General features: G+C 41.9%; 1 protein-coding gene across 1 annotated transcript; it reads left to right on the top strand.

Annotated features, from left to right (window-relative positions):
• Positions 1 to 753: 753 nt before the first annotated feature.
• On the top strand, positions 754 to 11,589 carry LOC137370991 (G-protein coupled receptor 83-like). The gene is made up of 4 exons (XM_068032895.1): positions 754 to 1,134; positions 2,325 to 2,450; positions 4,488 to 4,621; positions 10,965 to 11,589. The coding sequence occupies exons 1-4, from the start codon at positions 754 to 756 to the stop codon at positions 11,587 to 11,589; spliced, it is 1,266 nt and encodes a 421-aa protein (XP_067888996.1).
• Positions 11,590 to 21,431: the final 9,842 nt, after the last annotated feature.

Raw genomic sequence — 21,431 nt, 5'->3', positions numbered from 1 at the left:
ATTTAAAATAAAGATAATTTATTTAATCTGAGACCAATGTCATCGATGAATGACTGTGGATAGACAAAAGCTGATCGGGAATGTGAAGTGATGCTCCGCTGTTTAAAAAGTTATTCCCCATCTTGGTTCCAGTGAGAGATAAAATAAAACCACTGCTCGTTCTATTTTCTTTTTGCGAGAATTGCACTTTGTTGTTCACGGCGAAAGTGAAATTAAAGAGATGAAATAAATCAACGACTGGGGAAAGACTATTGAAGAGTGTCACGCCCACTACCCATTTGAAACCGAATGATATATACCTACCATCCTGAACAGAATATAAAGCACCAAGTGTTGTTATGCAGGTCCTGAACAAAAAAAGAATGTTCTTTGACGTCACTGTATTAAAGAGCCCGAAGCATCAATTGGCTACAGTACGTGTCACCATGTGAGTGGGTTTCAGCTTGGTTCATATAAAAAAAAACTCGCACAACAGTAACTCGATAGCGGCAAGATGGTAGATCACAGCGCGGCGAAAATGCTCAACAAGCAAAACCCAGACTCCACAACTTCAACAAATCTTCAGCAATTTCTCCACACGAGTTCCGACCTGCAAACCGAGAGCTTTGAATGATTGGCAAAACGATTCCTTCTTTAGCACCTTACTGTTCGGATACCTGCGTCGTAGCAACTTTTCAGTAAAGCATCAAAAAGCAAGAGTTTGCCAAGATTTAATGTGTTTAAAATACAAAGGAATTTAAAAAAAATTGAATAATGACCCGTTACATGTGGCTCTCTGTTCCCCACTTAGCCAATGCTTTTCAAAGATCAAACAACTTATTTAACACCAGCCTCCCCGAGACACCCATTCTGTTAAACAGGTCGTCTTACTTTCCTTGGGGCAACTTTACTCTGGACGATTGGGAGAGCTTTGTGCACTCGGCAACGTACGAGGCGGAGTCCCAAAATGCAACCGTCAAAGCTTTACTCATTGTGGCATACTCGGTTATTATAGTGATCTCTCTCTTTGGAAATATCCTTGTGTGCCAGGTCGTGATAAAGAACAAACGGATGCATTCCGCCACCAGCCTGTTCATTGTTAATCTCGCTGTAGCTGACATCTTGATCACCCTTCTTAACACCCCGTTTACACTGGTAAGACTAAAATTATTCGTCGGACGGGGGATAATATACTGTTTAAACTTTATTCCTTTCATTGTTCAAATACACTGAAAAAGTTACACAAATCATAAATGCAGATAATGACAACGACGTGCATTTCTAATATTGCCTTTAATATAGTAAAACATCCTTCACAGGCTTCACAGGAGAGCTGTCAGACAAAAACTGGTACCCAGCGTCGTAAGGAGATAACCTTACAGGGGAGCAAACGTGATAATTGAGGACAAATGGCATACAAATGATTATGGGGCATGGATTTTCTTAGCTTGGCACGAGATATAGAAATACCCTGCCTGTCTCAAGTCGTTAGCTTTTCTTCGCCAGTAATTGGGGTCCAAATAACATGTAAGCACTTCTGATAACAGCAAAGTATTGGCAATGTTCTAAAACGTCCACTTGTGCTCCTTACCCGGCTCAGCTACATGCACATTTTGTTAACTACAACTATTTTGTCCAACCCAATCCGGACCTTTACTGTATTTGAATCGCAACTAAAACATTGAAGAGCTTAATTGTGACCTATGAAGATGACTGTTTTGTGCTACACTCAATACCAATGGAGTACCTGAATAAAGCTTTATCTGTGCTTGAACATGTTATTTGAAACATTTGTAGGTAACAAGTACATGCTGCCAGATATAGTTTTCTATTTGAAGCATGTGTTCTACTTAATTTTACGGTAAATTGACACGTAAACGAGTAGCACATGTAAATACAACAGGGCGGCTAACAGTAAATGGCATTCAGTTTGTCCCAACATAACTTATAAATTTTAATAATTCTATTTTGGAGTGGCATGCGGCGTATTTTTTATCGTGCAAATATCGTTGCCATAACTTTTAAACCGTGTTGGCAAAATAATGAGTGCAATTGAACAATCATTAGTACAATGTAACTGCAGTTATTAAAACAATTCCTTAGTAAATAAACTGTATTTCCCAAACAGTAATGTATACGAAACGATAGTGTTTTAACATCTTTGTACTTAAAGGCGTACATTTTGTTCCTTAGTTCTACATAGTAACACAATTACAGCGAACAGACATAAACAGGATTGTTCGGTATACGATTTTTTTTATTCGTACGTGGGATGTGGGCGTCGCTAATTGTTTATAGTATGTGAAGGATTGTATGAATAATCTTCTGGCATTTTTGATTGACAGGTTCGGTTTGTTAACAGCACTTGGGTTTTCGGGCAGGTCATGTGTCACATCAGTCGCTTTGCTCAGTACTGTTCCTTGCACGTCTCCACCCTCACCTTGACAGCCATCGCCCTGGACAGGCACCAGGTACTAATACGCCTTTCAAAGAAGTCTACATATATCTTCGAGGACAAATTACAATGAATTCTAATGTCTTTGGAAACCCTTTGTGGTATCCAGTTACCAATAAAGGCTTAAGGTCTGAAAAAAACTGCCAGTATTCAGAAGTTTTCACGATTACGACTTTTCTCAACAAACTCCAAAAAGGACCACATGTTAATGTGGAGTTTTTCAGTGTTGGCTTATGGTATAGGATTAATATTGTCCCATAATAAAGTTCTTCAATTTAGCTTACCCCACCCTGCAAGCGCAACTGAGAAATATTTAGAGTTTAAACTAATATAATACTTGACCAAGTTGCCAGAACAAATACCATTTGTACAGTTAGCAGGATGTATCTGTACATACTGGAAACGGTTAACCGAAATAATCGGGGAGGTCAATAATTTTAAATCATAACGGAAATACAAAAGTTGGTTTTACGATGACTGTGCCTAACGTAACCCACAAGTGGACATGCCTCCAAAATCCGTATTGCCAGTCAGCTCCCATGAATTACATGTGCAATGATAGAGCAACATTTCTGCCATTCCAAAGTGATGTCCAATTTAAAGTAATACAGAAGTGTTTCTATAATCCCAGAGTCAGGTCAAAACAAAGCAAAGAGTTGTCCAATCTCTTTGGGGATGGTATCTCACATCTCCTGTGATTGACATCAAATGTCAATCAGAGGATCTGAGGAGCTTCATAGTGCTTCCTTCCACACAAGAGCATTATGATAGGGTTTTTGGTGAGTCAACCCCCCGCAGTTGTAGAGCAAGCACTTATTCTTGCTGCAGCCTACTCCCACCACCACTAACAACAGCTCCACCCCCCCCCCCCCTCCACACACACACACAATCTTTTCCGAGCTAACAAGCGCAGTGTGAACCATTCATTGAACAGTTTGCATGTAGTTACCAAGCTACCGGCAATGGAAAGCAATCAAGATTTGCAGCATTTCATCCGTTCAGAACAGAGACCGAGTGTGACAGTGAACGCCCGGGGCGTCCCGGCGTTCCGCATGAACCTATTTGCGGCGCTGTTCATCTACTGGGTGCTGAATATCTTGCATCGATAACGGCTTCTCTATTGTTAGATGGCAGCAGGGGCTCAGAATATTTCTGCATTGGCTTGAATCGATAATAATTATTGACTGTCAAATGTTTTACAACACAAGCCAGCTGTCATTGTCAACAGTGTTATTTACCGTTTAAGGCGCATCACATTAAATTGTCCATTAATTCAACTGTTCTTGAATTCAGTTTCTCCGCTCGCTCCCCTTTCTTTTTGTCCGTTCCCTTTCTTCTTTTCCCTTGATCTAACATATAAATTATTTTGGAGTTTATCCAATTAACTGTAAAATAAAGGTATGCACCAACACAATAAATGATTTAACAGTGTTCAGCAGTAAGAACTTTCTGCGGCGGGTGACGTCAGCAGAAATCTTGTTTGTTTTGTTTGAAGACTGCAAACATTGCGATGCAGCAACTAAAGATTTCAGAGCTGCTGTAAGATCAGATACAACCCAGCTCCAACAAGGACGCTGCAGAGCTCTACGCATGCGTAGTTACAGTAGCCCACTCTCGACATTTCAATCAAATCAGAATTTATTTTTAAAACTCTCAGAAAGTCCATGTGATGGCAAATCCATTGGACGTTTCACGGTTTTTTTTATTATCTTGGAGTCAAGTTTTGACCTGTAAATGATTTCATTTTAAAAAGGAGATCAAAGGCTCTGAAATATGCCTTGTGTTACCAATGCACCGATGCTTAAAGCATTCATCTGAAAATCTTACCTGCACTATTTTAGTGGAGTCACTAATTTAAACGGTGCCTGCATATTCAGTAAAATATTAGAGAGAAGAGTTTCAAGCAAAAATGATAAGTGTTTGGTACATTTGTCAAGGTGAAATCATAGGAGGGCTGCAAAAGGTAAAATGGAAGGTTTGGGGGATGCAACCATCTAATATATTGCATAAATCTTTTATCTATATTAGAAATTAATGATTATATCTTCTGTAGGTTATCATGCATCCTTTGAAGCCACGTGTGCCAACTGCCAAGGGTGTCCTTTACACCGTCATCATCTGGATTATGGCTAGTGGTTTTTCCCTCCCACATGCTATCTATCAGAAGCTCTTCAAATTCGAATACAGGTAAACATTTAGAGATTGGTCATCTTGTTTGATCTCCTTGTTTATCTTCTATCAATGTGGAATTTGAATATATTGTTATGTTTGATGTCAGCCTTGGCCCCCCTCCCCACCACTGTCGCACCTCGTTTCCCTGGACGGGGATCTGAAGGTGTGGGAGTGCCTGCCGCTGCACTGAAAATCGTGGCAGGCCTTCAAGATCCAAGGTAAGTGTATGTAAATTAGTTAATTTTATTGATTTGAATATTTAAATTGTGGTCCCATCACACAGCAACGCAGGGTCGGGGGGGGGGGTGGTCTGCCATGGCACCAGGAGGATAGGGCCGGGTCCTGCCATTGTCAAGATCTGTGGGCCTCATCCGGAGCCATCTTCAGGGCCCCCCTCCGCACAGATCACGACGTCGAGGGCTTCTTCAAATCTATGGTTTCTAATTGTTTCTACCACTGGGGGTTTTCCTCACCTCACCTCTTTTGCAGACTAATAGATAGAGATTGATTGCATCATTAGTCAACCACTCTATTATTGTTGTATCATGCCACTACCAGGATGTAGAAGGAAGACCAGATGGACATTGCTGTTTTTCATCCAGCAATTCTTAGGTTCATATGAGAAGGACTTGAGCTGAGATTTCATTGCCATACTGAGGGAGGGCTGCACTGTCAGAGGTTCCCTATTATAAATAAGACATTAAACCAAGGCCCCATCTGCCCTCTCTGATGGTTGTAAAATATCCCACAGTACTATTTGAAGAGCATGGGAGTTCACCCAGTGCCCTTGCTAATATTTATACCCCAACCAGCATCATTAAAACTGGATTATCTGGTCATTTGCTGCTATTCGTAGAATCTTGTTGTGCACAAATTGGCTGTGTTTCCCTACATTATAAGAGTGATTGCACTTTTAAAGTATTTCATTGGCTGTAGAGATGTGAGGATTTAAAGATGTTACATGAATACAAGATTTTTCCCTTTTTATTTCATTTGATGAATGGTTAACATTAAAGTCTTCAAGAAAGTACTATAATTTCACAGAATCACAGAATAATACAGTGCGGAAGAGGCCCTTCGGCCCATCGAGTCTGCACCGATGCAATAAAGACACCTGACCTGTCTACCTAATCCCATTTTGCCAGCACTTGGCCCATAGCCTTGAATGTTATGATGTGCCAAGTGCTCATCCAGGTACTTTTTAAAGGATGTGAGGCAACCTGCCTCTACCACCCTCCCAGGCAGTGCCATCCAGACCGTCACCACCCTCTGGGTAAAAAAGTTCTTCCTCAAATCCCCCTTAAACCTCCTGCCCCTCACCTTAAACTTGTGTCCCCTCGTAACTGACCCTTCAACTAAGGGGAACAGCTGCTCCCTATCCACCCTGTCCATGCCCCTCATAATCTTGTACACCTCGATCAGGTCACCCCTCAGTCTTCTCTGCTCCAGCGAAAACAACCCAAGCCTATCCAAGCTCTCTTCATAGCTTAAATGTTCCATGCCAGGCAACATTTTGGTGAATTGCCTCTGCACCCCCTCCAGTGTAATCACATCCTTCTTATAATGTGGCGACCAGAATTGCACACAGTACTCCAGCTGTGGCCTTACCAAAGTTCTATACAACTCCAACATGACCTCCCTGCTTTTGTAATCTATGCCTCAATTGATAAAGGCAAGTATCCCATATGCCTTTTTCACCACCCCATTAACCTGCCCTTCTGTCTTCAGAGATCTATGGACAAACACGCCAAGGTCCCTTTGTTCCTCGGAACTTCCCAGTGTCGGGCCATTCATTGAATACTTCCGCGTCACATTACCCCTTCCAAAGTGTATCACCTCACATTTTTCAGGGTTAAATTCCATCTGCCACTTTTCTGCCCATTTGACCATCCTGTCTATATCTTCCTGTAACCCAAGACACTCAACCTCACTGTTAACCACTCGGCCAATATTTGTGTCATCCGCGAACTTACTGATCCTACCCCCCACATAGTCATCTATGTCGTTTATATAAATGACAAACAATAGGGGACCCAGCACAGATCCCTGTGGTACGCCACTGGACACTGGCTTCCAGTCACAAAAACAGCTCTGTCATCACTCTCTGTCTCCTACAGCTAAGCCAACTTTGAATCCATTTTATCGAGTTACCCTGTATCCCATGTGCATTTGCTTTCTTGATAAGTCTCCCATGTGGGGCCTTGTCAAAGGCTTTGCTGAAATCCATGTAAACTACATCAACTGCACTACCCTCATCTACACACCTGGTCACATGCTCAAAAAATTCAATCCAATTTGTTAGGCATGACCTCCCTCTGACAAAGCCATGCTGACTATTCCTAATCACATTTTGCCTCTCCAAGTGGAGACAGATTCTCTCCTTCAGAATTTTCTCCAATAGTTTCCCTACCAATGACGTGAGACTCACTGGTCTGTGGTTCCCTGGCTTATCTCTACAACCTTTCTTAAATAGTGGGACCACATTAGCTGTTCTCCAGTCCCCTGGCACCTCCCCCATGGCCAGAGAGGAATTAAAAATTAGGGTCAGAGCCCCTTCAATCTCCACCCTCACCTCCCACAGCATCCTGGGACACAAATCATCTGGACCTGGAGATTTGTCCACTTTTAAGCCTGCCAAAACCTCCAATACCTTGTCACTCCCTATGACAATTCGCTCAAGAACCGCACAGTCTCTGTCTCTCTGAGTTCCATATCGTCATCCTCATTCTCTTGGGTGAAGACAAATGTGAAGTATTCGTTCAACACCCTACCAATGTCCTCTGGCTCCACCCACAGATTTCCCCCTTGGTCCCTAATGGGTCCTACTCTTTCCCTGGTTATCCTCTTCTCATTGATATACTTATAGAATATCTTGGGATTTTCCCTACTTTTACCAGCCAGAGCTTTCTCATATCCCCTCTTTGCTCTCCTAATTGCTTTCTTAAGCTCCATCCTACACTTTCTGTACTCCACTAATGCTTCCATTGATTTGCTCTCCTTGTATTTGCTCAAAGCCTCTCTTTTACTTCTCATCGTACCCTGAATGTTTCTGGTCATCCATGGTTCTCTGGGCGTGTTGCTCCTACCTGTTACCCTAGAGGGAACATGTTGGGCCTGTACCCTCCCCATTTCCTTTTTATTGCCCCCCACTGCTTTTCTGTAGATTTCCCAACAAGTAACTCTTTCCAGTCTACCTTGGCCAGATCCTGCCTTATTTTACTAAAATTCGCTCTTCACCAATCCAAAACCTTTTTTTTGCAACTTGTCTATTTCTTTCTCCATAACAAGCTTAAATTGTTCCATGTTGTGGTCGCTATCACCAAAATTCTCCCCCACCAACACATCAACCACCTGTCCGGCTTCATTCCCCAGAATTAGGTCCAGCACTGCACCCTCCCTTGTTGGATCCTCTACATATTGAGCTAATAAGTTCTCCTGTATGCATTTTAAGAACTTCACTCCATCTAAGCCCTTAACATGATGACTATCCCAATTAATGTTGGGAAAGTTGAAATCACCTAATATAATTACCCTATTATTATTTTTACACATAACTGCGAATCGCGCACATATTTGCTCCTCAATTTCCCGCTGACTATCTGGGGGTCTATAATAAACACCTAACAGTGTGGCTGTCCCTTTTTTATTCCTAAACTCTACCCATAAAGCTTAATTTGATGACCCCTCCAAGATATGGGCGGCACAGTGGCGCAGTGGTTAGCACTGCAGCCTCACAGCTCCAGGGACCCGGGTTCGATTCTGGGTACTGTCTGTGTGGAGTTTGCAAGTTCTCCCTGTGTCGGCGTGGGTTTTCTCCGGGTGCTCCGGTTTCCTCCCACAAGCCAAAAGACTTGCAGGTTGATAGGTAAATTGGCCATTATAAATTGTCACTAGTATAGGTAGGTGGTAGGGAAATATAGGTACAGGTGGGGATGTTTGGTAGGAATATGGGATTAGTGTAGGATTAGTATAAATGGGTGGTTGATGGTCGGCACAGACTCAGTGGGCCGAAGGGCCTGTTTCAGTGCTGTATCTCTAATCTAATCTAATCTAAAAATATCATCTCTCCTCACTGCAGTAACGGACTCCTTAACTAATATTGCAATGCCCCCTCCTCTTTTACCCCTCTTCTCTCTCGCCTGAAGATTCTATATCCTGGGATATTGAGCTGCCAATCCTACCCCTCCCTCAACCATGTCTCCGTGATGGCTACTATATCACAATTCCACCTGTCAATCCTTGCCCTTAACTCATCCGTTTTACCTATAATACTCTTGGCATTAAAGTAGAGGCCATCCATCCTGGTCTTACTCCCTTGAAACTTACTTCCGCTGCATTCCCTCTGACTTGTTTGCTTTCCTGTGTTTAGCTGTGTCCCTAATCTGCTAGGAGTCTGCGTCCCCTCCCCCTGCCAAATTAGTTTAAACTCCTCCTAACAGCACTAGCAAACCTGCCAGCAAGGATGTTAGTCCCCCTCTGGTTGAGATGTAGACTGTCCCGCTTGTACAGGTCCCACCTCCCCCAGAAACGGTCCCAGTGGTCCAGGAATCTAAACCCCTCCCTCCTGCACCAACTCTTAAGCTGTGCTATTCTCCTATTTCTATACTCGCTAGCACATGGCACTGGGAGTAATCCAGAGATTACAACCCGAGAGGTCCTGCTTTTTAGTCTACTGCCTAACTCCCTGAATTCTTGATGCAAGACCTCATCCCTCTTTCTACCTATGTCATTGGTCCCAACATGTACCATGACCTCTGCCTTATCACCCTCCCCCTTCAGGATGCCCTGCAGCTGTTCAGTGACATCCCGGACCCTGGCACCAGGGAGGCAACACACCATCCTGGAGTCACGTTGACGGTCACAGTAGCGCCTATCTGTTCCCCTGACTATAGAATCCTCTACTACTATTGCTCTTCCTCTCTTTCCCCCTTCCTCTGCAGACAGGCTGCTTGTGGTACCAGAAGCTTGGCTCTGTCCGCACTCCCCGGAGGAACCAGCCTCATCAGCCTCCAAAATGGAATACCGATTTGCAAGGAGGACCCAGGGGACTCCTGAACTACCTGCCTGTTTCTCTTGGACTGCCTGGTGGTCACCCATTCCCTTCCTTCCTCAAGTCCCTTCAGCTGTGGTGTGACCACCTCTCTAAACGTGCTATCCACGATGCTCTCAGACTTGCGGATGCTCCACAGTGTTTCCAGCCGCCGTTCCAGCTCTGAAACCCGAGCTTCCAGGAGCTGCAGCTGGACACACTTCCTGCACACATGCTGGTCCCAGGGACTGGATATGTTCCCGGATTCCCACGTGCAGCAAGAGGAGCAAACCATGGCTTTAAGCTCCCCTGCCATGACTAAACCCTTTAAATGTAAAACTTTAGAAGACTATTATAATAAAAAAAATCAACTACGTCTTGCTAAAACAATGACTTACAATTCAATCTAGTTTGAAAAATACCCACCAGGACTTACTCACCAGTCAGCTGTACTCGTTGGTAACTCTTGGCTCCCCTCACGCTCTTTGAGGACAGGTAGGAAATGAAAGGAGCTCCTTGCTCTCTCCTCACAGAACTCCCTCAGTCACAAAACTCCCACTTTAGCACTCTAATGCACCCCCAAGTCAACACTCTAGTGCAAATGAAGTCAGCACTGTAAGAGGGCCCACTTTTATACTGTCTGACTCTAGCCCCTGAAAACTGATTTAAGCCGGTTATCTAATTAACAAGGTGCAGTTGCAAGCAGAGCCTGAGTGAACTCTGTTTAAAGCTGGTCTAAAACTCACCTTCCCCAATCCAAACAGCAACTGTTAAGTTAATTTTCTAAATAAAAGAAAGACTAGACTTTAGACAAAACTAACCCTTAATTACCCTCAGTCACAAAACTCCCATTTTAGCACTCTAATGCAGCCCCAAGTAAGCACTCCAATGCAAATTTATGTACAATATCCTATGACAATTTTTCTTTTGAATTTTAATACTAAGCAAACCCAACATATAAACTTAATTATTTGGACAGAATGATTAATCACTCTCTTTTGAACTTTTTCTGGGGTCTAACACATACTTATTGTCAAATGAATTCATCCATTCAATTGAATTATCTTTGTTCATCAGAGCCTGTTAAGACTAAATGTAACAGTCATTGCTTTCATCATAAGTTCTGCTAATAATAATTTGTTCACAGAATTAAATTAAGTGTTAATAATCAAACCATTGATTTCTCGTTATCATGGAAAATGGAAGAAACCATGGTGCAGACTATCTAAAACACAAGTAAAAGTTTGACAACTCAAGTAAGATTGAATTATTTAGTTATCAGAAACCATTGATCCCATTGATGACTATGCCTTTTATTTTACATTGCAGCAAAGAAAATATTCGGAGCTTGTGCGTCCCAAACTTCCCAGAGCCAGCAGACCTGTTTTGGAAGTATCTGGACTTGGCCACATTTATCATGTTGTATGTGCTTCCCCTTTTAATCATCACTGTCACATACACCACAGTTGCCAAGAAGTTATGGCTTCGCAATGCAATTGGGGATGTGACAACAGAGCAGTATTTTGCACACCGACGGAAAAAGAAAAAAACAATTAAAATGCTGATGCTGGTTGTGGTAATATTTGCTGTCTGTTGGTTTCCTCTGAATTGTTATGTTGTCCTCATTTCTAGTCAAACTATTCACACCAACAATGCTCTTTATTTTGCTTTCCACTGGTTTGCCATGAGCAGTACCTGCTATAACCCCTTTATTTATTGCTGGTTGAATGAGAGTTTTCGCTCAGAACTTAAATCTCTCTTGAATATATTTAGAAGAGAACATGGAGTGCAGGAACACATTCTCCCCTCCATGGCACCTTCTTACAGGCTAGCCTGGCCTGAACAAAGTAACTTCAAGAGGGGACAAGACCCTCAAAGTCTGCGCTCTAACAGCAACATCCAGTCAGGAAAGACAGATATTTCATCAGTTGAGCCAATAGTTGCTGTGAGCTAGAGTAAAGAGTTCTGCCATTTTCTAATATCATGTTACAAGAAAGTAACAGTGGCCTAGATTTTATGAACAAACATATGAACGTACAAATTAGGAGCAGAAGTAGGCCACTCGGCCACTCTAGCCTGCTCCACCATTTGATAAGTTCATGGCTGAACTGATTACTCTACATTCCCGCCTACCCCCGATTACCTATCACCCCTTGCTTATCAAGAATCTATATACCTCTGCCTTAAAAATATTCAGTCTCTGCTTCCATCGCCTTTTAAGGAAGAGAGTTCCAAAGACTCCCTCTGAGAGAAAAAGTTTCCCCTCATCTCTGTCTTTAATGGGTGACCCCTTATTTTAAACAGCGACCCCTAGTTCTAGATTCTCCCACAAGGGGAAACATCCTTTTACATCCACCCTGTCAAGACCCCTCAGGAATTTACTGTTGGAATGGCTGTGAAACTGTCAACGGTCATCGTCATTCCTTTGTGAAACTGACAGCAACCTTTGGTGTCCGCACATGTGCAGTTAAACATGGAAATCCAGAAGTTGCTGTCAGTGATTCACACTCCTCCACAAAGTGCACCTTTGAAGTATTCGCAATGGAATTCACTAAATTGACGTGAACTTCCACTTTTTAATGCTATTATTCTTGCTGCAAAAACCCTTGAAAAAAATTACACCTTGTTGAATGCAAGGTAACTGGGTTTTTAACAGCATACTGCATCATCATACTGCTGAACAACCTCTCTAGCACTGAAAACTAATTTCGTATCTGTGGAATGTTACAGTTATCCATTCCATGATAAAAAATTCCATAGATTTTTAAAATAATAAAAAATATTTTGAAAGTGTGTGTGATATTTCAGCTTCTACATTAATCTTATCTATATGCCCTATCTCTATTTTGTTTTCTGTAAAATTATAATGTGAATTATAAAAAGTACTTGTTACTTCAGGCTTACTGTCTGTGAAAAGTCTTTAATGTGATTGTCTGCTTAGCTTGCTTTATGATATCACTGTTGCAGAATGCCAAAAATCCCCTGTAGCTGACGCCAGAAAGAAATTAATATTGGGAAAGGTGAAATTTATGCCACAGAACTCACCAGATCTTTGCGGGAAACTTTCTTCTAGGTCAGTGGTGAATGTGTCACTTCACTGCTGACCTCAAAATCTGGGCCATTATGTGTGGTTCTAAAATGGTGATCCATCACAGTGACATTGTACAAAATTTTTAAGTTTTACTAAGAGCACACAACAATTGAGGATAGGATTTCTTATCTATTGACAGAAACACCAAAATGTATAGATTACTCCAAAACATTCATAACCACCAATATGAAGAATAATTGGTCTCATTACCCAGATAGGGGAGAGGACAGGGTGCCCTGGTAAACGTCCTGTGCAGTGACCTTCACTGGAACTGGTGTATGCCGGGTGAACACAGGATCATATATCACTGTGATGCCTTTAAAAATTGAATAGGTTGCTGACACCCATGAAAAATGCCCATTTAGCGAAGAAAGGCAGGGCTGTTGAAATCTGCGGAATAGTCAGCATCTTCAAAATTGAATATATGAATTATTATAAATGATCATATTTAAAAGTGGCTTCTAATAGAGCTTTGCAAGGGTAGCGGGTAGTAATGGTAAAGCATTTAGATGGTATAATTAATGATATGCAAGGACTGTGCAGTCATAAACTGAACAGATACTAACACATTATTTAATGTGAAAACAAATTACCAAAGTTTTGAACAGGTCATTCAGTATTGTAGGGTAGACATTACAAACTTGTATATTCATTGCAAAGTCTCATGTGTCAGGAGCATGTATTGGGAATTCAAGCACACATGTCACAGTCCACACTGGACTTTTCATTGATTCATTTTAATGATTTGAAAATCTTGTGAGGCTGATTGACTTCTGTGCTTGGATTCCTGATATATGCTTTGGGTGCACAAATTTTAAGCTGGAGTTGTGAATTTGTAGAATCCACCCACATGAGCTTCAGGAATTGTATTTTACTTGTATTTGATTACTGAAGCCAAACTCTAAGCGACTTACCCTGTTTTAAAATCTATTATTAATGTATAATATGAAATTCTTTGTTGTGTGGAATCTTTGTCAATAGATATTAATTTATAAAACTGTAAATATTCATTCTACCATCTACTATTTAAAAAGAAAATCTGTCTGCCCACAGGCATATGGGGGAGAAGGGTAAAAGCTATGAATTAAGTACTGGTGTGTTTTTTTTGATTGATCTATGATGATTTTAGTGGCCACACATACAAGGGCCAATTATTAACCAGTGTGGAAATTGTGCTGTTCAATATGGTAACACGTGCACCCTAGATGTGAAGGATCTTCAAAATTGTAGTTAATAATTTAAAGTCTTTGACCCAAGTTTTAATGTACTAATTCATTGTCTAAGTTCTCTCCTTGTTTTGTAATATGGCACCTTCAGTATTATTGAATAATAAAAACATTAAACGATTGCTTCTATTTAAGATGTTTCTAACATTCCAACTGCTAGAGTTGATATTGAATATAAACGTCACTAAATATCAATTTATTTTTAAGTAGTGATAAATGGTAGTTGTTTTCACAACTTTGGCAATATAGACTGCTGCTGAAACCCTTATCCATGCCTTTGTTATCTCTAAATTTGACTATTCCAATGCACTCCTGGCTTGCAACTCATCCACAACTCTACTGCTCATATCCGAACTCGCACCAAGTCCCATTCACCCATCACCCCTGTGCTCATTGACCTATATTGGCACCTGGTTAAGGAATGCCTTGATGTTAAAATTCTCATCCTTTCTTTCAAATCCTTCTATGGCCTCATCCTTTCTATCGCTATAACCTCCCCCAGCCTTATAACTCTCCGAGATATCTGCACTTCCCCCACTTCTGGTCTCTTGTACATTCCCAATTTCTTTCTACCTTTCCACCATCTACAAAGCACAAGTCAGGAGTATGCTGGAATACTCTCTACTTGCCTGGATGAGTGCAGCTCCAACCACACTCAAGAAGCTCGACACCATAAGGCAGCCAGCTTGATTGACACCCCATTCAACATCTTAAACATTCACACACTTCATCACTGGTGCACAGTGGCTGCAGTGTGTACCATCTACAAGATGCACTGCAACAATTTTCCAAGACTTCTTCAACAGCACCTCCTAAACCCATGATCTCTACTATTGTCTAGTAGGACAAGGGCAGCAGGGACATGGGAACACCACCACCTGCAAGGTCCCCTCCAAGTCACACACCATCCTAACTTGGAAATATATCGCTGTTCCTTCATTGTCATTGGGTAGAAATCCTGGAACTCTCTACCTAACTGCACTGTGGGAGTACCTACATCACGCGAACTGTAAAGGTTCAAGAAGACGGCTCACCACCACCTTCTCAAGGGCAATTAGGGTTGAGCAATTAATGCTGGCCTTGCCAGAGATGCTCACATCCCATGAACAAATAAAAAAATGTTTAATTGCTCCACTATTAATGGGTATATCTTCGGCTGCCTAGACCCTAAACTCCAGAGTTCCCTTCCTAAACCTCTCCGCTCCTCCAACTCAATTTCTTTCTTTAAGAAGCTCTTTAAAACCTACCTCTTTTCTGTCCTAATAACTTCTTGTGTGGGTCAGTGTCAAATTTTATTTGATAATGCTCCTGTAAAGTGCCTTGGAATGTATTACTATGTTAATGGTGCCATATAAATGCAAGTGCTTGTTAAATATATTTTGCATATCAACTAGTTTGCATAACAATCCCAAACTACCCCAGGCCCTCCCGATGTCGAGGTCTATGGTGGGCCTCATCCAGAGCCATTTTCAGCAGAGTTAACTTTCAGGTCTGTGACCAGACCTGCTGAGTTTCTCCAGCGCTTTCTGCTTTGCTGCCAGATTGACAGCAGCACCGCTGTGAGTTGCGGATCGCGAGTAAAATACAGCCCAATGAGATCACGGCTGATCTTTGGCCTAGCTCCATTTACCCAAATTTGTCCCTTAATACCTTTGGCTAACAGAAATCTATTAATCTAAGATTTAAATTTAACAATTCCTCTAGCATCAATTATTGTTTTTGCGGAACAGAGTTCCAAACTTCTGCCACCCTTTGCTTGTAGAAGTGTTGCCTAATTTTACTCCTGAAAAGGCTGAATCTAATTTTTAGACTATGGCCCCTTATTCTAGATTCTCAACCAGCAGTAGTAGTTGCTCTCTAGCTACACTATCTGTTTCCCTTAATATCGTACAAACTTCAATCAAATCACCCTTTAACTTTCTAAATGGGAAGATGGTGGCATATTGATAATATCACTGGACTAGTAATGCAGAGGCCCAGGCTAATCCCATGGGTTCAAATTCTATCATGGTAGCTGGTAGAATTTAAACAATTAATTAATAAAAATCTGCAGTTGAACGCTAGTCTCAGTAATGGTGCCATGAAGCTATCATTGATTTCCATTATAACCCATCTGATTCATTGATGTCCTTTAGAGAAGGAAATCTGCTGTCTGTACCTGGTCTGATCTACATGTGAGTCCAGACTCACAGCAATGTGGTTGACTCTTAACTGTCCTCTGAAATTGCCAAGCAAGCCATTCAGTTCAAGGGCAATTAGGGATAGGAAACAAATGCTGGTCTTGCCAGCGATGCCCACATCCCATGAAAAAAGAAATCCAGGAAATACAACCCTAGGGCTGAATTTTGTTGAGCTCCTGACATCAGACCCCGTGGTGGGGCCAGGGGGAGGGTGGGGCTGGAAGATCGTAGTGGCAGCAGCCCACTACACAGCCCAATGCTAGGATTGCCTGGCAGCGGCGAGGCTCCGTGGCGGCCCCCCTGCCACTTGGCTACGGGACCCGACTTTAAATATTGAAATTAACTTTATGCGTAAATTTAAATCAAATTCCCCATGATCTTATCTTTGGATCTGGATCTTCATCGCAACGGGTGACACTCACGCGCCTTCATTTTCCTGTCCAGGGAAATCTGGTGCCACCGAGGTGGGGAAGTGGGGAATCAGAGTATTTTTAGTGTAGTGGGGATGGGGGGGATGGGGGCCAACTTTGCATTTTTAATGTGGGGGCGGGGGGAAGGGGTGACCTCTGCACTTTGTGCAGTTATTGTAGGGAATGGGATGGGAGGGGGTCAACTCTGCACTTTGTGCAGTTGGTGGGGAGAAGGGTTCAACTCTGCAATTTCAGTGTATTGGGGGGTGGGAACAGGCCAAATATTTATTTTTAGTGTAGTGGTGGTGGGGGTGAGGGGGGGGGCGTGGGGAACAGGGACATGCTTTGAGCAGGGCCGGCAGCCCTTTAAAAATGGCTCAGAGACAGCTGACACCATTCACGGCATTGCCATGGCCACCCCCACCATGTGATTGGGGGGGGGGGGGCAGCCACCCTGAATATTTAAATGAGCCACCACACTCAAGATTGCAATGGCATGGTGGTGGGAGGCCCGCTGCCCGCACACACAGGCTATCATTTTTTTCGCCCGCTGTCAGGCGTGGTGGCGTGAAAATAAAATCCAGCCCCTAGTTTGTGTAATCCATCCTTGTAATTTAACCCTTGGAGTCCAGGTATGATTCTAGTAAATCAATGCTGAGCTCCAACCAAGGCCAGCATAGGAGTGATGCCCAGAACTCCTCACAGTATTCCAAGTGTGGTCTAGCCAGGGCTTTGCACAGCTGTAGCATGACTTCTACCTGCTTGTTTTCTAGTCCTCTAGGCCAGCATTCCATTAGCCTTTTTGATTATTTTTTGTACCTGTTCATAACATTTTAATGATCAATGAACCTGGACCCACATGCTCCTCTGGACCTCCACATTTCTAGCTGTTCACAATTTAGAAAGCAAGTTTTTCTACCCTTTTTAGGTCCAAAGTGGATGATCTCACATTTACCTATATTGAAATCCATTTGCCACAGTATTGCCCATTCACCTAACCTATAAATATCTCTTTGTAATTTTATACTTCTCTTTACACTGCTTATAACACTGCCTATCTTTGTATTATCAGCAAACGTAGATTTGTGGCTTTTATCCCATCATCTAATATGTTATGGTGAATAGTTGACAGCCAACATAGATCCTTGTGGAACACCACGAGTCACCACGAGACATATCCCGCCAGAGTATCTGCCCATTATCCCTGCACTCTGTCTTCTGTCGCTCAGCCAGTTTCCTAACTTGGTAAACAATTTTCCTTCAATGCCATGAGCTTCAGCTTTAGCTAACATTCTTTAGTTTAGTTTTAGTTTAGTTATACAGCACTGAAACAGGCCCTTCGGCCCACCGAGTCTGTGTCGACCATCAACCACCCATTTATACTAATCCTACACTAATTCCATATTCCTACCACATCCCCACCTGTCCCTACATTTCCCTACCACCTACCTATACTAGGGGCAATTTATAATGGCCAATTTACCTATCAACCTGCAAGTCTTTGGCACGTGGGAGGAAACCAGAGCACCCGGAGGAAACCCACGCAGACACAGGGAGAACTTGCAAACTCCACACAGGCAGTACCCAGAATTGAACCCGGGTCGCTGGAGCTGTGAGGCTGCGACGCTAACCACTGCGCCACTGCGGGACTTCATCAAATGCCTTCTGGAAGTCCATATAAATAACATCCATAGACATTCCCCTGTCTACTACATTAGTCACTTCTTCAAAAACATCAGTCAGCTTCATCAGGCATGATCCACCCTTTACATATTCATACTGACTCTTTTGGATCGGGTGAAAATTATAAAGATGTTCAGTCATCCTGTCCTTAATTATTGACTAGCAATTCCTCAACAACTGATGTTAGGCTAACCAATTTATAATTCCCTGGTTTCCTTCTCTCATTTTTCTTAAAAAGCAGAATGACGTGCACAATTTTCTAATCTAAAACAACAGTTCTTAAATCAATAAAACTATGGAAGATTATAATTAGAGCATCTGCAATGTTCTCACTTACTTACTTAAAACACCGAGATGAAAACCATCTGGTCCCAAGCGTTTGTCACTCTTCAGTGCCATTATTTTCTTCATTGCTGTTCTTTTGCTTACGTTCATTTTGGTGAGTCCCTATCCCTGATTCAATATTAGTTTCCTTGGGATTTCTGACATGCTGACCTCTTTATCTACTGTAAATATTGTGTAAAGTAATTATTCAACATGTCTGCCATTTCCTTACTTTCATTGACAATATCGCCATTGTCAGTTGTCAAGGGGCCTACATTGCTCCTGACTACCCTCTTTCTCCTAATATAATTGTAAAATTTTTGGGTTGATTTCAGTAACTCTTGTAAGTTTCTTACCATACTCCCTTTTTGTAGCTCTCACTTTCTGTTTGGCCACCCTTTTCTGTTCTTTGTATCTCTCCCATTCTCCAGGATCTGTGCTAATTTTTGCATTTTTGTATGCTTTTTCTTTTATTCAAGAGGGAGGAAATTCTAAATTTGTTTTAGGGAACGAAGCTGGGCATGTGGAAGGAGTATCAGTGGGAGAGCACTTTTGTGATAGTGATCATAATTCAGTTAGATTTAGCGTAGTTATAGAAAAAGACAAAGATAAAATAGGAGGAAAGGTTTTTAATTGGGTGAAGGCCAATTTTACTCAGCTTAGAAGAGATTTAGCAAATATGGACTGGAAAGACTACTTGAAGGTAAATCAGTGTCAGAACAATGCAGGGCATTCAAGAAAGAGATTCAAGGGTTCAGCGTAAACATTTTCCCACAAAGAAAATGGGTGGGACAGCCAAATATAGAACCCCCTGGATGACAAGGTGCATAGAGGGTAAGATAAGTCAAAAAAGGGAAGCTTATGTTAGACACCGAGAGCTTAATACTGCAGAAAGCCGAGAAGAGGACAAAAAGTGTAGGGGTGAAATTAAAAGGAAAATTAGGAAAGCAAAGAGAGGAGATGAAAAAATACTGGCAAGTAAAATTAAGGAAAATCCAAAGATGTTTTATAAGTACATTAAGAGCAAGAGAATTACTAAGGAAAGAATAGGGCATATTAAGGACCAAAATAGGGATTTGGGTAAGGTTTTTAATGAATACATTGCAGCTGTCTTCACAAAAGAGGGAGCTGTTATGATGTCCTAGTTAAGGAGAAAGTGTGTGAAATATTGGATGGAATAAACATTGTAAGAGAGAAAATGTTAAAGGGGTTGCATCTCTGAAAGTAGATAAATTGCCAGACCCAGTTTAAATATATCCCAGGTTCTTAAAGGAAGCAAGGGAGGAAATTGTAGAAACTCTGACTATGATATTTCAATCTTTCCTGGCTTTAGGACGATTGGAAGACTGCCAAAGTTGTACTGTTGTTTAAAAAGGGAGGAAGGGACAATTTGAGTAATTATAGGCCAGTTAGCTGAACTTTGGTTGCGGGCAAATTATTGGAATCAATTCTGAGGGACAGTATAAACCTTCATTTAGAAAGGCATAGATTAATCAAGGAAAGTAAGCATGGATTTGTTAAATGAATGCCATGTCTGACTAACTTGATTGAATTTTTTGAGAAAGTGATAAGTAGGGTTGATGAAGGCAGTGAGGTGAATGCAGTTTACATGGATTCTAGTAAGGGTTTTCACATGGTCCCATATGGCAGGCGGGTCAAAAAAGTAAAAGCCCTTGGGATCCAATGGAGAGTGGCAAATTGGATCCAAAATTGGCTTAGTGGCAGGAAGCAAAGAGTGATGGCTGATGGGTGCTTCCACGATTGGAAGGCTGTTACCAGTGGGATTCCACAAGGCTCAGAACATGGTCCCTTGCTTTTTGTAGTTTATATTAATGACTTAGACTCAATTGTAGGGGGCATGAAAAAGAAGTTTCAGATGATATAAAAATTGGCCATGTGGCTAACAGTGAGGCAGAAAGCTTTAGACTGCAGGAAGATATAGATGGTCTGGTCAGTTGGGCAAAAAAGTGGAAAATGAAAGTCAATCCAAAGAATTGTGAGGTAATGCATTTTGGGAGGTGCAACAAGGCAAGGGAAGACACAATAAATGGGAATATACTAAGTAGTGTGGAGGAACAGAGGGACCTTGGACAGTATGTCCACAGATCCTTAAAAGTAGCAGGACAGGTTGATAAGGTGATTAAGAAGTATATAGTAAGCTTTCCTTTGTTAGCTGAGGCACAGAATATAAGAGCAGGGAGGTCATGCTAGAATTGTACACAACACTAGTTAGACCACAGCTTGAATACTGCATACAGTTCTGGTCACTTCATTACAGGAAAGATGTGATTGCTAGAGAGAGCGCAGAGGAGATTTACAAGGATGTTGCTGGTACTGGAAAGGTTTAGCTATGAGAAAAGATTGGACAAGCTGGGGTTGTTTTCCTCGGAACAGAGGAGGCTGAGCGGTGACTTAATTGAGGTGTATAAAATTATGAGGGGTCTAGATACAGTAAATAGGGACGACCTATTTACCTTAGCAGACGGGTCAAAACAAGGGGACATAGATTTAAGATAATTAGTAGAAGGATTAGAGGGGAGATGAGGAAACATTTTTTCATTCAGAGGGTGTTAGGGATCTGGAACTCACTGCCTAAAAGGGTGGTAGAAGCAAAAACTGTCACCACATTTAAAAATTACTTGGATGGCTACTCGAAGAGCCTTGACCTGCAGGGTCACTGACCTAATGCAGCAAGGTGGGATTAGGTTGGGTAGCTGTTTGTCAGTTGGCATGGACATGATGGTGTGAATGGCCTCCTTCTGTGTTGTGAATTTTCTATGATTTCTAGTTTATGGTGTCTCTTACCTCTTGAATCATCCTTTTTTTTTGGCAAGTTGAGCTCTTGCCCGTTAAGAGTATAAATTGACTTGGTATCATTAAAT

This window comes from Heterodontus francisci, chromosome 6, assembly GCF_036365525.1.
Source record: "Heterodontus francisci isolate sHetFra1 chromosome 6, sHetFra1.hap1, whole genome shotgun sequence".
NCBI lineage: Eukaryota > Metazoa > Chordata > Chondrichthyes > Heterodontiformes > Heterodontidae > Heterodontus > Heterodontus francisci.
The sequence above is the reverse complement of the archived record's forward strand: the minus strand, read 5'-3'. Positions and strand labels throughout refer to the sequence as shown.